Here is an 18,375-nt window from a genome sequence, read left to right as displayed (position 1 = left end):
TTAATGGAAAATATCAGTCACTTCAATATATCCGTCAAGGCGATATTTTCGTCAATTCTATATACCACACAATAACGCGTATTACTTAATGTTTTTCAATATCTGTCAAGGCGGAACATGAGTCAAAGCTATCCGTGTTCTGCAGCCAATGCAATATTTAATTCAATATATTAGACACGTGTACCAGAAGAGAAATAACATTTGATTAAAAAAAGCGATGCAGAAACGCGTGGCTACTTTTCTTTGAAGAACTTGTACCGGTCTCGCATTTTAACATGCATGCAATTTCTCTTAAACAGTGGCTTGAAAATAAACTACAAAAGTATGAACATGCGTTTTAACAAGCTGCCATTTTTTCGTTTGTATTGTATGCCACATTAAAGTAGTTGAACTGTTCAAGGTTTAGCCTTCGGGACAGAAATAATAATAGATCTAGATAGAAAACAATATATGTGTTGTGTCAAAAGCATGCGATTAGTTTAAAGATTGAGTGTTGCATATTCAAACGTTAAAGGGAATTGTTCAGAGTTTGGTAAATTGACGATTTTCAAAATAATTGCCATAAATAAAAAAAACATAATGTTTACATTATGTTAAAATAAGCGAAAAAACACTCATGACCACGAAAAAAATCTGTAAAATATTGGACCATTAACCCATTTATGCCTAGCGTCTAGAAAAAAAGCCTTGGCAAACAGCTTAGACCCAGATGAGACGCCGCATGATGCGGTGTCTCATCTGGGTCTGCGCTCTTTGCTTAAAGAAATTTCTGTAAGAAATATTCTAAATATAGAAATAAATATACCAGACATCCCTAATTTTGGAAATAAATTGATCTAATTAAGATAGATGGGAGATACCACTAGGCATACATGGGTTTATGGATTAATCTTCATTCGAAGTTGTTAAAAAAAATTAAAGCGTTTGAAATGCTTTTCCTCGATAATTAGAAATATACGTTCAGTACAAATATTGTATCATATATAATGTTTCGCTTTTAAATACTAAATACGCCTGCGAGGCTCAGTGGTAGCGCGGTATCTTTCGCTTCAAGAGGTCACAGGTTCGAAACCTGGTCAGTGGGCAATGCAATACTTTTTCTCAACTTGTGTTCTTGCTTTTATAATTAGTCTTTTATAATCAGTTAAGACAATTGAAAACCTTATAGATTTGTTAGTAGACATATGTAATGACATTTTTCAAAAATACGAAAATATGTGTATAAGCCCATTTGGTGGAAAAGTGCATCCATATTTACCGACCGCCATGTAAGTTGTAACGTTATTTATTAACTTGAACATAACTGCTATCATGACATTAACAACTTACAGTAATCAGCGAATCAATGAAGTGTTTCCGTAAATGTTTTTTTAAACCTTATTAGGTTGTATAGCAGCACACATAAAGGTTTTAAAATCAAACATGGTTAACATCATATGTAATGACTGTTATGCGTTATTAATTACGTAATGTCATGATTAACCGACAATTACTTTAATCGCGTTTAATTGAACGCAGTGACTAAGTGTTTTTGAATATTATGACATAAACTGTCTGTACATAGTGCTCGTCGATATTTTTTTTCATTCATTAAACTTGTTTGCCCGACGCTCCTGTATGAATTGGCTGTTTTCAAATGCCAAGAAACCGTGCTGCGAATCTTTCATATATGCCTGTGTTCTTCCAGCGGTAACGTCTTAAATGTCTTTTGAAATGCCGCAGACAACGCGACTAGGAATATTGTCTCCAAGGCGTTCGTATTTTAGCGCCGCCTCGTGGCGGGAATTTAACATGATTATTAATTACCAAAAGTGGCAGATATGACGATGCATCTCGCTGAAACAGTGAAAATATATTTCACCATTAACACCGTAACGTTGTTCTTAACAAGTTGTAAGTTTGTATCTATATTCGAATCTACGTGAACCTTATATACCGAAAGTAAAGTGCATGTTTCAATCTTTGAACGCATTTTTTTGTTTGTTATCCCCTTATAGTTTGTCGTAACCTTTTTGCATGTTTACGTGGCATTTAAATCGAAAACGAACCATTACAAACCACTATTCATGCCACATATGGCTTACGAAAACGAAATGTTACGCTTAACGGACAAGATAATGATACACCCGTGGCGCAAGTGATACAAAATAGTGAAAGTTTTTATCTTGTGGTATACCGCAATATTTAGATAGGGTAGCCAACAAAAATAAACATTTTGAATACAACAATATCGTTCCGCTAAATGTTCGTGCCGTCTACGTCAAAGTATGCAAAACGCATGTGTTACTTTGGTCGGCGGCGTCAGTGACGGCCTCCTGATTGCCAGGAGTAAAACTGAAGACGATAAAAGCCATCAATACGAAAATCATATGTAAATGAATATGCACAGCGCTCTGTGAAAAAGGCGTTTATTGCATGTGCGTAAAGTGTCGTCTCAGATTAGTCTTGTGGTTTTGAAATCAGGGCTAATCAGGGACGACACTTTCGCCTAAACTTAAGTTTTGCTCAAATTATTCTTTCTTTAAACGAAAACTACCATTTAAACGGAAAGTGTCGTTTCTAATCGTGTCGTTTCTAATCAGCCTGTGCGAACTGCACAGGCTAATCTGGGACGATTCTTCACACATTCATTGAGACCCGTTTTCTCATAGCGCGGTCATTATCATTTTGGGAAGTGGCATTGTAGAAGAATCGTTACTCGGCATCTCATAGGAATTTGGTTATTTTCCTTGATTTTGTCCATTCTTTTCTCTTCAGTGGTATAGATGTTTCACTATAAAAATGAAACTTTATAGCTACATTGAATGTTTATAGACGAAGATCTGTATGAAAGAGGCATTTCTTTGTAACACTTACTTTTTAATGCACATATTTCAATTCGTTTATATTTATTATTTTAAATAGCATACGTTAGTTAATTTTACTCAACACTCTTGATATGTGAACAGAAGTTTGCAACACGAAACACTATTGCCGACAAGTTTTTCGTAAGTTATCCATAATCCGGCGTCATTAGACAAGTATGAGTCTGTTTGTGATAGTGTTAACACGTATGTTTTAATTTGTGAAGTGTGCTTAGTTTAAATTGTGTTGTAAATAACAAGATGAAAACAGTTATGTTCTTATTCCAGAGTAAACATGCGTAAATATAAACAAATACATTATATAAAATATAATGTTGCATGTTTAAAGTACATTTCTATCATGAAGTGATAGAGAAACTTGAAAATTCTACAATTGAAAAAAATCAATCAAATTTAAATGCATATGTTACGTCCTAAATATATATTTGAAGTGTATGCTATAACGGCAAGAATGAAGCAATAAATGATTCTTTACTGATGGTTCTATGTGAAAACAGATATAAAAAACTCGGTCCCAGAGAAAGAACATTTTAATGTAGATCATGTAACTCGAATATGAAAAACAATTCCTGTGATTTAAATTGAAGCAGAATCCTGCATTTTGATGCAAGCACGTTGCAATTTTCTCACTTTTGATTCCTGCAAAAAATTAGCCTTGCATCATTTTGACACATTTGTTTTCCACAATCCAACTTGAAAAAAATGACCAGAAATGATCATTTATGAAAATAAGAACGCTTTTGTGAAAATGTTTTATGCATTATTATGATAAATTAGCTATTACAAAACCTTCAACATGCATTTAGAAATATTTCAAGTTACTTAAGTATTTTGACCATTTTCATTTTTGTTTTGACCCCTCATTATTTTGAGACCTTGGGCCATTTTGACTCCTGGTTTTCAAAATCTACTGAAATTCCTGAGTTCGTAATCGAAGCATTTTAAAATATGGTAACCCGAGACAAATAGTGTTTTATTTCATTTTTAAGATGTAAGAAGAATCATTGACGAATGCTTTGGTCATTGTAACACTTATGTAAATGTGTTCCTTATCACTTATAAGGTATACCAAGAATGTAAATCGCAGAAGAGTTACGTGTAAATTTATTCTTACCAACAAATGAATAAAGTATCATATGAAACATTAAACCTTGCTAATATTAGGCGGCCTCGTGGCGTACGTGGATTATTTATAATCCGTCTAGTGTCCTATTACAATACATACATATCACATGGACTTTGAAAATAATGCGCATGTATACAACTAAAATAGCTCGTTATGTTGCATGTATATGAAACGAGAAAAGAAAATACATAATAAGAAAAACCAGTTGCGTCATCCGTTTTGAAAATCGACCCCGTTCACCAACCGATGATATGACTTGAGACGATTCTCACTATTACGCGTCTGGAAATGTATTATTCATAGAACCTTAATTCGTAAAACGTTGATATTCACGATGTCTATGTGCCGGTAGATGGTTTTACACTTGGAATGCCTTGCAACTTGCAAATATCACATGCAATTTTTTGAGCTCACATAATATATATGAAAAAACAACACAAACGTTATTTCTTGTATCAAGTACTTGTTTTACTAAATTAAAGATGCTGTTGGTGAAAACGAACCAAGACATCGTAAATGTCTATTTATTTGAAATGTGATAAATTATTAGTGCATCAGAATAATGCAAAAACAATTTGAAACAAGCGCGAAACGCCAGTCCTGATGACCATATCCTAATTGTGAGAACTCTGGACCTATACTTTGATTATGCATTGTCAAATCGATGCATGTTTTCCTACAAAGGTAAATACTTCTAGATTTTATTAAAAGATTATTGTATTATTAAATAATAAAACAAACGCATCCAATAATGAAACAATAATTAAATCAGCTTTCGTCAAAACATAGTTTGGGACTATATAGCTGCCGCCACCGACCAAATGGACGTTATATATTATATTATAAATTGCGCACGAAACATTGTGTACGTAGCCAATTTTATTTAGTGCAGTTTAATTACGTTATATGCAGACGTGCAACGATGTTTGCATTCGTAGCTTGTTTGATTTATGTGGTACATACTTTTGGAGCAAAATTTATTCTAAAAACATTTCATAAAAATGAACCTTAATTGCTTTTAAATACATTGGTGTTTTGTATAAAACAGATTTGCACGTACAATATATTAGACTAATCATAAAAACGTGGGTGAGTTCGCAGAAAATTCGCACGCAAAACAGTCTTTGTTCTGTAAGTTCGTCATCCAAAATGGTTGTTTTATGACAAATAAATAGTGTGTTCATTGTGATTACCTTACTCGTAATTTTCATACAAAATGTTAAAAGTCTTTAAACAAACCAGTATTAACCTATTTATGCCTTGCGTCTAGAAAAAGGGCCTTGGCAAACAGCGTAGACCCAGATGAGACGCCGCATGATGCATTAATTACCGTTATTGCATGCTAAACGCAATTAAGATTTGTTCTGCTTAAAGTGGGTCATTAGATTAAAGTGTTCCTCAAATCATTAAGAGAGCATATGAGATAAAAGAAATAACCTGTGATCTTGAAAGACAAACTTACGACCACCATTACACGTTAGACACCTTTTAAAAGTCTTTGTACACATAAAGTCTGGATGTGTTTTAACCAATGTCTGGCAACTTAACGCTAGAGATAAATGCAACTTGTAAAATGCATTTTACTGGATCATCGCCTCACAAAGACCTCTTTTAAAGACGTTAGCTGGCACGCTTTGCTCCAATCAAGGCCCAGACATTGGCATTGTTATTGGGGCTCATATCAGACCATAAAATCACTTTGCAAGCGCTGAATAGCGTGCTGCTTCAGAGACCTATGATAAACAGGACCTGTTATCGATGTTCACACCTGGGTGAATGGTTGCTGACAGAATATTCTTAAAATATAAAATCTAAAATATTAAGAAAAGTCGAGATATACCCACATATGATTGTGTAACCACCTGTGTAAACAGAAACGTTGCCATATTTCGGCGATATATTTTACATCAAAAGATGGCCAACGCCAAAATATATACATAGATAATTAATATGTTGACAATTTCCGCCAAGTTTGAATAGATGTATATCCTCCAGACCATGGCATGTAATTTTATGTTTTGTATTTATTGTTTAAACGTTTGTGCGTATAGTGTTCAATGAAGTGAGTGCCCCAACATAAAACAAGGACTGTATTCAGAAAACGATAGTGTAAAGAAACTTCGGTATATACACGTATGAACAAAATAGAGTACATTTCTGAAAATGCACCGTCTGTTTTATTTCTGTTTTTACTATCTCCTTATTTAATTAGCGATACTAAGTCGTATGTTTGAGACTGCGGAAAATACTTCAGGCGGTGACACTAGGACACTTTAATAGCATTGTACTCCATGCAAATCTGTTGCTTTTCACCATAAGGCCACAACAAATTGATCTCATGTAAAGACGGATTTTATTTTCTTTAAAACAAATGAGCGAGCGAGCAAAATAAAGATAAAATACGTAATTCCATTGTCGATATTAACAATGGCAAAGCATACGTTGAAACAGTTTTTATTTTTGTTACATTTCTGCCAAACGTTTTATTTTTGCCATAATTTCAGTTTTTGTCTTTCTCTGTTGTTTCTTATTATTAACCCATTTATGCCTAGTGGACTCTACCATCTTTCTAAATTGGATCAATTTATTTCCAAAATTAGGGATGTCTAGTATATTTATTTCTATATTTAGAATATTTCTTACAAAAATTCATTTAAGCAAACAGCGCAGACCCTGATGAGACGCCGTATCACGCTGTTTGCCTAAGCCTTTTTTTCTAGACGCTAGGCATAAATGGGTTAACATGCAAACAAGACGTTGTCTTAAAATGTAAAGACATTACAAACATGAATTTAATATATATAACTTAATTGAACAATATTCTCATGAAATGTCGTTTGCAGAGTAAAGTAGACTATGCGGCGAAATTTAAAAAAGTAATTCTTTTCACTTTTATGTATAAGCGGTAATCCGACGTACATCTGAATTAGTTGGAGCATTTTGGCAAATCTTGGGAACCATTACTTTCGTGCATTTTATTGTATTTTATTTGACCATGGTTTACATAAAATTGCCGCCAGATATATTATTGTACATAAAACATGTCGTCCTTTGATGAAGTTTTGTGGTACTGCAATATTAGCAATATTTGTGTGTGTGTGTGTGTAACTTTTGCGAAACTTAAAGGGACTGTCAACCGCGATTGACAGAAAAAGAAAAGTTTTAAAATGCCGTATTTTTTTTACAATGATTAGTTTATATTGATTAAAACATCACGACTGGTATATTACATAACTTGAAAAAAGTTAATATTTTCAGTACATGTATATTCAGTAATAAAATTTCGCGATGTTTCCTGGGTTTACCACCTGACGATGATGATCAATCTACTTGCGTTATTTATAGTTAACTGGTAGTTACCTGGTAGACATACCCAGTAAAATGTATTACCGAATACAGTATACTGAAAATATGAAAACTATACAAATTTTTTCAAGTAATGTAATATACCAGTCGTGATATTGTAATCAATATAAACTAATAATTGTAAAAAATACGGTAATTTAGAACTTTTATTTTTTCGTCAATCGCGGTTGACAGTTCCTTTAACGACAGATAACCAGTTTTGCCATTTTATACGACACTAATTATAACTTTTATCGGTAATAACCAGGGTGCAGTATCAAATGGGTTTTCAGAGATTTACACACGGGCTGGACAGAATGAAAATACACCGTTATGAACTTTATTTTTGCAAATATCTCAAGTTATTGCAATACATTTGCATAAAAGAGTTTTTCTTGCAGTTTGTGTCGATGTCTAAAGGTACAAGAATCAATCCTTGAATACGACTGAAATCGGTGATAACATTTCACGTTGCGTGAAGCATAATCGCGTAGTATTAATCGAATATTTGAACAAGAACACAGGCTTATTAAATAAAGTAATTCCGATGTATTTCGCATTGCCAAAAGCAGCACATTTATTTTATGCAATAGTTGAAATTCTTTAGAAAAACTGTTTTAAAAAGTTATATGAAAAAAACACCACTGTAGTGTTAAAATCCATTAACGTTTAATTGTGATCCCCACAAAGTCATGTGCTCCTGAACCCTGATTACGGTCATATAAAAACAATGTTAACGTTAAATTCAATCAAATAATTATGTTTCTTAACAGTTGATTGCTTGGTGTTTTGTCTCTACGCATTAGCCACGAATGTATGTGTGCATGTATGTATGTATGTATGTATGTATGTATGTATGTATGTATGTGTGTATGTGTGTATGTGTGTATGTGTGTATGTGTGTATGTGTGTATGTGTGTATGTGTGTATGTGTGAATGTGTGCATGTATGCATGTATGCATGTATGCATGTATGCATGTATGCATGTATGTATGTATGTATGTATGTATGTATGTATGTATGTATGTGTGTATGTGTGTATGTGTGTATGTGTGTATGTGTGTATGTGTGTATGTGTGAATGTGTGAATGTGTGCATGTATGCATGTATGCATGCATGCATGCATGCATGTATGCATGTATGCATGTATGCATGTATGTATGTATGTATGTATGTATGTATGTATGTATGTATGTATGTATGTATGTATGTATGTATGTATGTATGTATGTATGTATGTATGTATGCATGTATGTATGTATGTATTAAAACTGAACTAGGGGATAAATCGCGTGAAAATTATTCCGCAACTTTCGAGTTTAGTATCCGATAAACAATTAATAAATTAATAACTTGAGTAATAAATGCATAAAACCCATAATGCATCACTACATTTTACATTTTCAAAGACCACTCGGTTCGAACAATATTCGTGAATATTTTGCATGCGAAGGGCTATTGCAACAACAGTGTTTGTTTTTATAATAACAGGAAAATTCACTCAATATGGTGGCACCGCTATTGGAGGCTGACCCTGCAAATGATTTAATATCGAGTTCTTGCAATAGAAAAAAATATTGCTGAAAACCAAATTGAGTTGATTGAATCTATTGATGATACTTACATGTTAAGATTTGATGAAACGCTGATAATTGCGTGAAACTACTGAGTGTCTCTTCACTATGCCATTTATAAATGCGTTTATGGATACACATCATTGTTTACCAAATTGCTAGTGTGTTTTTTTTAATTCGTATCACAGGTTGACACAATGCAATAAGTACATTTATACAAATAAGTGTAGTCGTTACTTTGTAGTCGCAATCATTGTTTAATTCATTACAATAGTTGATCAATACAAATATCCAGTGACTAATTCATTAATACAATATTCTCGTATGGTAATAAATCATGACGTATCAATGACATCTATGGTCCGTCAAACTCATGATTAATGCGTTATTAAAAATGAATATGTAATTATTACACCGGCGGGAAAGATCAAAGCATTGGCGCGTGTCGGAAACAACATTTATTCACACTTCAAAGGCGGAATACCGCGCATTGATTTGTAGCGACAAGTACTTTGTGTTCGCAACTAACTGTCATTTGAAAACGACCGAATCAGTAGTGTAACGATTAAGGTATTAAATTATTCATGGTTCTGGTATTGAATCCAGAAGTGGACGAGTCAATATGTAAAATGCAAATAACTGATATTGACATAGATTTGACAAAGATGATTAATTATGTTTTATTTCGTATGAAACGCCATAGCTGTCTTACGTTGCAGGGCCGTACGCAGGATTTTTTGACTGGGGGGGGGGGGCCAACCGGGGAGAATTTGGGAGGGGGCCCCCCTCCCTATATATATATATATATATATATATTGAATTTGGCACTTTGCAAGTAATTTTAATGCTTATTCAAACCTTATTTTGTGATATTAATTTATGGAATATAACAAGTAAATCAGCCATCAGCCCATTTCGGAAGTCTTAAGCTTTAAACATTGGTGTGAATATGAAACTTACAGGTTTAAACTAATGATGGTTATCCATATCAACTTTTTAATTGCTTCCACTAATTTTTTTGGCACAAATCAATAACTTCAAAGTTTTTATTTTTAGGAAAGACCATGCCTTTTGGGGGGGGGGGGGGGGGAAATGCGCGAAACGCCTTATTTTGGGGGGGGGGGGAAATAATGAACGTCTTAAATAATCAATTAAACATATTTTACTGTTTTCAAACAATTTCAAGGCAACAGATAAATTAATAATACAATATTTTTTTACACTTGATCAGGTTAACTTATATAATGAGATCTATTTATTGTTTCAATTTTACTTATTTTTTTACCAATGCACCATTAATAGGGTGACATTATACTGAGTTTTCGGTACTCAATTATTTTAAATACTGACTTAAAATCTGCCAAATTCTTATCTGTTGCTGGACAAATTTATGAATATGTTTTTCTTTTCAACAAACATGTTAACTATCTATCCGTAGTATTTTTTAGTGATTTCATTTCAAAAATGATAAATACTCAGTTTTAATACCTTTGTCAGTGTTTCAGTTTTAATACCTTTGTCAGTGTTTCTGTTCCTGTTCAACATCAGGGCCCCATTCGCAAAGTAAAAAAAGTATATATTATTCCCAATTGGGACCTAACAATTTACAATAAAAGGTCTGCAAAAAAAAAAATCAAACTATAGAGGGTAAATATACGTCTATGGGATATGTCCTTCTCAAAGAAGGAAAATAACCTGCGTCAGCAATTATCAGACCATAGTCTACGACCTCCTGTAGCAGTTGCTTCCATTTGCTGCTATTCTTTCCTTGACTAATCAAATTACATGTTACATCAGCCATCGATAGATGAAGCATTCAGGATCACAATGGGGGACTGATCGCGGATGTGTGTACAAGGCGATAAGAAAACATTGCCTAGGGGCTTATCTCCATTGGCGAGCGCTAATCCCCATGTTGATCAGGGACAATAAAACATAGCTGCTGTTTTGTATTGAGGGAAAGTGTACTGTGGGCCCTTTCACGAGAGAAAATATTGCAGTGGGCCCATAATTAAAAAAAAAATATCATAATTCAACAGCCAGCTGGGGGGCCCAGGCCCCTGGGCCCATGGCCTGGGTACGGGCCTGCCGTTGTTACATTTCTTTATGTCTTCTTTAGAAGGTTTCTTATTATGTCAAACCGTCGTGATCTTTTGTCAATATGTGGTGTTGACTTGTCAAAAAAACATTATTATGTCAAACCGTCGGTGTTGACTTGTCAAAACACAGTTCTACTATGTCAAATCGTCGTGTTATCTTGTCCAAATCTGGTGCTGACTTGTTAAAATACAGTCTTATTATGTCAAACAGTCGTGTTATCATGTTCAAATGTGGTGTTGACTTGTCAAAATACAGTCCTATTATGTCAAACCGTAGTATTATCTTGTCTAAATATTATGTTGACTTGTCAAAATACAATCCTATTATGTCAAACCGTCGTGTTATCTTGTCCAAAGGTGGTGTTGACTTGTATACATAATAAGACTGTATTTTGACAAGTCAACATCACATGTGGACAAGATAACACGACGGTTGGACATAATAGGACTGTATTTTGACATGTCAGTACCAGATTTGGACAAGATAACACGATTTTTTTTTAGATAATAGGACTGTGTTTTGACAAGTCAACATCACATTTGAACAAGATAACACGACGTATTGACATATTAAGACTGTATTTTGACAAGAAAGCACCAGATTTGGACAAGATAACAAGACGGTTTGACATAGTAGAACTGTGTTTTGACAAGTCAATATCACATTTTGACAAGATAACACGATGGTTTGACATAATAGGACTGCATTTTGACAAGTCAGCACCAGATGTGGACAATATAACACGACTGTTTTGACAAGTCAACATCACATTTGGACAAGATAACACGACGGTTCGAAGAAAAGGACTGTATTTTGACAAGACAGCACCAGATTTGGACAAGATAACTGTTTGACATAATAGGACTGTGTTTTGACAAGTCAACATCACATTTGGAAAAGATAACATGGCGGTTTTACATAATTGGACTGTATTTTGACAAGTCAGCACTAGATTTGGACAAGATAACACGACGGTTTGAGTATAGTAGAACTTTGTTTTGACAAGTCAACATCACATTTGGACAATATTACTGTTTGAAATAATAAGACTGTGTTTTGACAAATCAACATCACATTTGGACAATATTACTGTTTGACATAATAAGACTGTGTTTTGACAAGTCAACATCACATTTGGACAAGATAACCCGACGGATTGACATAATAAGACTGTATTTAGGCAAGTCCGCACCACATTTAGACAAGATAACAAGACGGTTTGACATAATACAACTGTGTTTTGACAAGACAGCAACAAATATGGATAGAATATCACGACGGTTTGACATAATAAGACACTTTCTTAAGAAGACAGACAAAACATTAACAACGTAAGACAGCTATGGCGTTCCATAATTTCGCTTGTATTGAAAACAACGTTCTTTACAAGTGTCGTGCAAAATTAATGTATTTCATTGAGTTATTGTTTTGTTTTGTTTTATCGCTGTGTGGTTAACACATAACGTAGAAAGACATATTACTGGTACAACTGCTGCTGCTGGTGCTACTACCTTTGCTCCTTTTCCTAGTGGTACCACCATCACCATCCCCACCACCATCTTCTTTCACTACCATTGACACGAACACTTCCACAACAAATATTTATATTGCCGCAACCACCTATGCTATTAATACTTATCTTAATGACTATACAAGTTTTCTTAAAAATTAATGATAAACGCAATCTAATTTCAGAAAGATCCAACCAGCAACATGGAGGGCGAGGATGTTACTTGGGATACGGTTGTCATCCCTGGTGTAGAGGACACATTGAGTCTGGAGGTTATACAACACCAACCTGTGAGTATCAATGGCAGCATTCATGTCATATCATTGGCATCATCAACACTGTCATCATTTTCAACGTCATCATGACCATCAGCATTATCCCTCTTCCCATCGTCATCATCATCATCAAAAACATCATCATAATTATCCTAATAACATTTAATAAATGCATTTAATTACACACAAATATTTCTAGTCCCATCTTTGTGTTTGGCAAGCTATAATCATAGGTTAACCTCATATTTTTGAACTTGATGTTGCATATGCAAACTATGTAACAGCTAAAAGGATTGACCTGATCCTGATTTGCTTATCAGTACTTGACCTTAACTGGTTTAACTAATCAATACTTTATCTAACAAGGTTGTGCTGATCAATAATGAACTGATAAGGTTTTTCTTATTAAGAACTGACCTGACCAGGTTTTGTTTACATCAAAACTTGACCTGACTAGATTTTGTTAAATCAAAACTTGACCTAAACAGTTTTTGCAAATCAAGACTTGACCTAATCAGGTTTAGTTTAAATAAAATAATTAACTGACTAGGTTTCGATGTTAAAGAATTGACCTGATCGGGTGTTGTAAATTAAGATTCAATCAGGTTTTGCAAATTAAAACTGGGCCTGACCAGGTTTTGCTGATGAAGTCATGACCTGACCAGGTTTTGTCAAGCCTTTACCTGACCAGGTTGTATTTTTTTATCAGTATTTGACAATCTAAATGAAGCAGGTAGTCTAATGAATAAGCCATTTAATGCAAATTTAGTACTACTTTTTATATGGGACCAATGATTGCTCTACTAAAAAGAAGCATGGTATTGTCTACCAGATCAATTATGGTAGTGCTAACAGAAGGTGGGTCTTTGTTGATTCTTTCTTTCCATGTTATGAATACATTGTCAAACTTTCAAATCTTCATTCCAAATATTTATGCGCACAGGGCATTCATATATATATATATATATATATATATATATATATATACCAATACATAGTGCCAGTTACGCGGTCTCTGTAGTTTTCAGACTGTACTTACGAGGTCAATATAAAAAACGGGGTCTATATACAACCCCGCAATCTAGGCTCCTTTAATTACTATGAGGGGGGTGTAGGGGAGGTAATGCAATCAAATCTCACAATAAGGTCTTAAATCGAAAACCACAATCAGGTCTGAAATTGAAATTGTATATACCTCGCAAATAAGTTCGCTATATATTTCCTTGTATAAGACGTTAAATAAATGACGTATTTATATACAATAATAATAGTAGGTACCCCTATATACCTTAATTCGTGTTTATATCGGATAAAAAAGGGTATGGAGATACATGTATTTAAAGTGGGAACCCCATAACCTATTTCTAAATCAGAGACCCCGTAACTGGCCATATGTGTGAATATATATATATATATATATATATATATATATATATGAAGAAATATAATGGGTCAGCGAAATATGTAATCACTCATAATGGTAGCAGTTACTAACAGTAAACACATATTTTTCGTAACGTATCAACAAAGTAACAAATTTGGCTAAATCCTAAAACAATTTTTAACATGCAATGAAGCTTTATCTGTTGGATATTTTGTCTCTGACAGAACATTAAAACAACGTTTATTGCTTTATCAAAGTGTGAGTTTATTGTTTTATCAAAGCGTGATAGATCTTGATTGCATTTGTTTGTTGTTCTTGATAAATAGCAATCCTTTCCAGGTAGCGTAATTTGTGTGTGTTTATTTGCTGGATACAGTAATTGATGGTAAAAGACATAGCTTTTGTTTGCTATTTTTATTGATACTACATTTTATTGGTGTTTGTTTGTAATTAAATAAAAGGGGTATAATGTTTCAATTTTGGAATATAATGGAAAACGCAACATTTAGAGGCACTAAAACGTAGTAATGGACATTGGTTTCTAAGGAAAAGCTTTTAAAAGTAATTCACTGAAAATCTTTCAAATTGTGGACAACATTAAATTCTGATGAGGTTCTTTGTTTGATCTGATGTTACATGTGGAACACAAAGTTAAAAGGGCCAATTAAGTTCAGAGAGATGTAATTACATTTTGTAGGCATTACAGAAGACACAGGGTCTGTCACTGTTAATGTGTGAAACAATCAAGCAAAATGGATCTTGTTCTGAGATTATTTAGTGGAGCAACGACATTAAATACAGTCTTGATGCATTGGTCTGGGCTTGTTAAGTAAGTTCGTCCATTTTCTGGTTATTTATGTTCTAAAGAAAAATCTGAAGGATTGATACGCAAGCAAGTATGTCATAAGACCCACAATTAGACATCCTGCCTTCTTCAGAGAGGAATAAATGTCGCAAGACACCATATGATAACCACTCAAACATACTATGCCACAGCACGAAAAATGCACTGCTTCGTAGAACCTTCAGCAGCACTTAAAAATGTCAAGCGTAAATGTCAGTGCAATATTACTGTACAATGATTTATATTCGTCATCCTGGTATTTTCTGGTTTATAATAAAATGTCATTTTTTACGGACACATACATTTGTGGATTTCTGTTTTTGGAATGAAAAAGAGTAATTTATGTATGTCATTTTCAGATGAGTTTGTTTTACATTTGGGAATATGTCAACCCATGAAATCTTCAAAAAAAAAATGTCCCACAAATAATAATGATTTTACAGTAATATTTTAACATTCAATTATAAGCATATAGCGTACAAATATCAATCTTAATTAAAGTATTGTCCCATGGCAACCCGTGCCGATTGCTTAATCTAATCGGGGCGACATTTTCTACCAAGACTGCATTTTCACTTAAAATGAAAAATTCCATGAAAGGGTAAAATGTTTTCCCTGTTAAGCTGGAACTAAACTTTAGGCACGTGGCTTCAGCGCCGCAGTTTTCCCGAAGACCGGCTCATTTTTAAAAAATAAAACTGATAGAGTTCGCCAATTGATAGGTTGTACATTTAAAAGTGTTTGATGCAATTTTAAATATATTAAATTTAGGGGCCAGTAGGACAATAGGATCTGTCAGAAAATATGAATGTTGCATTACAAACATACGTATATTTAACTTAAAATTTATAAACAAATACAATGACATAATTTTTATGGTATTAAAATTTAATTGGCTAGAAAGAACTTACGATATAAAACAACTAATTAATAATTGCTTGTCACAAACCGAACCAAAAGGGACGTTTCAATGCATTAGTAAGCATAGACAATTGACTCAATGCCAACCAGTGTGCATACAACGTTTTTAAGTTTCAATTTCGTATTTTGTTTTATTTATCTTTGTCGTAACAATGCAGTGAACAATGCACGATATATTATGGTCCATGCACCTTAATAAATGGAGTTTAACCTTTTATGATATTGGATTTCTATGCAAAAGGCGGGAACATATATATATACTAAAGCGGCAAACACTTGTTCGTGTTTAAGTTTTAACAAAGCCAGAAAGTGATTTCTTGTGATTAAGACGTTGACTGTAAAATGATCCTCTGACATTAACTGTAAAATGATCATGCATTACTTAATTACTATCCAGTTCATAAAAGAGATATCACTAAACAGGTATTATGGTATTAAGTTGGCTAATTCATGGATGAGTGGTCATATTAAAAGAGACAATTGGTAATACAAAGCTTTGTGGCGCGATAGTTAACACAATATTAATCATAAAACATTAAAACTATTGAGTATTTTTTTGTTTGGATTAAGGGATATTATATTTTAAGAAATTGTATTCCAAAAAGAACCGTATCTCTTAGCAAACACACTACGTGATGATTTCAGACCACTTTGAACTGGAAATCAGTTGATTGTAACCTTTGATAGAAATAATTTTAGCATCAACATCATCACAATATATCCACAGGTTTGGAATGTATAATATTAATTTGTTGTTGTTGTTTCTAAGCAACACCTTGTCTATTTTTGTTTTAAGTTTATTTCATAACAGAATTTAAGAGTTAAATTGGCCAATTACCAGAACACTTTCATACCACTTCCAGTCTAACACAATATTCAATAACATACTTTTTTGCACCTTTTCAATTTGGTTAAGTTGATTACTATTATGGGATCCTAAACTGTTGAAGAATATTCAAGTTTTGGTCTTACTATTACTTTATATGCATGTTCCTTAACATTAGGCGCATTTATTTTGAGATTTCTGCGAAGGAATCCTAGTGATTGGTTTGATTTACCGGTACATGTACTAGTGATAGAATTTATATGTTGATCCCACTTCAAGTTGTCTTGCACCACTACCCAACATATGTCTTTCAAACGACTTCAAAGTCTGAAATAACATAATACAAAAATATGATTACTCAAACCTATCCTGTACCAGCACATAATCAATTCAAAACGTGGTTTTGATTCCAAAAAAAGGCACTAATGTGCCATTTTATGCATATTTCGTCCCACTTTCTTGTCAGAAATGTCAGAAGGTGAATCCTATGAGATCACAAAGAAATGTAACTGTAAAACTGCAGGAACAATGCAGAAGAGAAACCTTTGTCACCACCTGCCAATAAAATATGACTCAACACACAAAACACAACACCGGAAACAACAACAATCAAAGCCTAGTCATTCAATAGAAATGGCCAAAGAATATTGGAGTCCAGCCTCAAGCAAATGACAAAGTATGATGTGAGAAAAAAAAAAGCTAAATTTTTCTGTGAATCATTTTTAACAAATTTCAGGACATTTTTGGTTAAAAATTAGGTGTGTGGACAGTCACAAGGTATTCCGATAATTTTCTGAAATGCAACAATATTTGTTTCCAGTCCACTTAAATAAAGGTTGTCTTCATAAGCATCTTCCTATGTGTTCACTTAATTAATTGTTTTACTCACATGAAAAGTGGGTTGTTAGATGTCTTTTCTAAACAAATAGATCACAGATGATAACAAAACTATCACATGCATAATTGATTTCCCTTTGCTGTTTGAAGATATTTATGGTTTCATTTATAACATTCATCAGTTAGTATTTTGCTTAATAATTAATCAACCTGACTAGGAATACAGGAACAGTTAAAGCATCTTTCTGTCCCAATTTTACAACTTTCAGGGGCAAAGCTTGTGTAAAATGTGAGACCCAGATGTTGGGGGCAAACTTATGTGTACAAAGACTGTAACCCAGAGCTCCAGATAAGGGTCGTATTTTCGTACTTACGAATTATTTTCAAGTCCGTTACGTATTTATTTTAAAATCTTGTCGTACCATTAAGAATTTCAAAATCAAGTTACGAATATTATTTTTATTGAGTTCTTTTCGCATATTAAAGATCTTTGCGGTGCTTATATAGAATGGTTATCGGGTTTGTATAACAAAGCGCATTTTTTTCCAATAAAAGCGGCGTATACAGTCTATCTGCCAAAAAACACTGGCGGTGCCGAGAGAACGTCCTAAAAAACTGCAAAGCGTCCAAAAACACGCTTTTAACATATTGTACACAAAGTGAGCCGAAGTTTAATGTTAAGAAAGACATTATAGAAAAGATCTTATACGATGTTGTATGTTCAGTTGCCGACACAGTCGGAAAAGCTAAACAAAAACGCGACACGACG

General features: G+C 33.6%; 1 protein-coding gene across 3 annotated transcripts in view; it reads left to right on the top strand.

Annotated features, from left to right (window-relative positions):
- The window catches only part of LOC127833863 (uncharacterized), a 150,271-nt gene that overhangs the window by 5,744 nt on the left and 126,152 nt on the right, over nucleotides 1-18,375 (top strand). For all 3 annotated transcript variants that reach the window (XM_052359350.1, XM_052359348.1, XM_052359349.1), the window contains exon 2: nucleotides 12,705-12,809. In XM_052359350.1, coding sequence (XP_052215310.1) covers nucleotides 12,723-12,809 — 87 coding nt within the window. In that variant the 5' untranslated portion in view covers nucleotides 12,705-12,722. The remainder of the gene's footprint in view (nucleotides 1-12,704; nucleotides 12,810-18,375) is intronic.

Source organism: Dreissena polymorpha, chromosome 6 (genome assembly GCF_020536995.1).
Source record: "Dreissena polymorpha isolate Duluth1 chromosome 6, UMN_Dpol_1.0, whole genome shotgun sequence".
Taxonomy (NCBI): Eukaryota; Metazoa; Mollusca; class Bivalvia; order Myida; family Dreissenidae; genus Dreissena; species Dreissena polymorpha.
The sequence above is the reverse complement of the archived record's forward strand: the minus strand, read 5'-3'. Positions and strand labels throughout refer to the sequence as shown.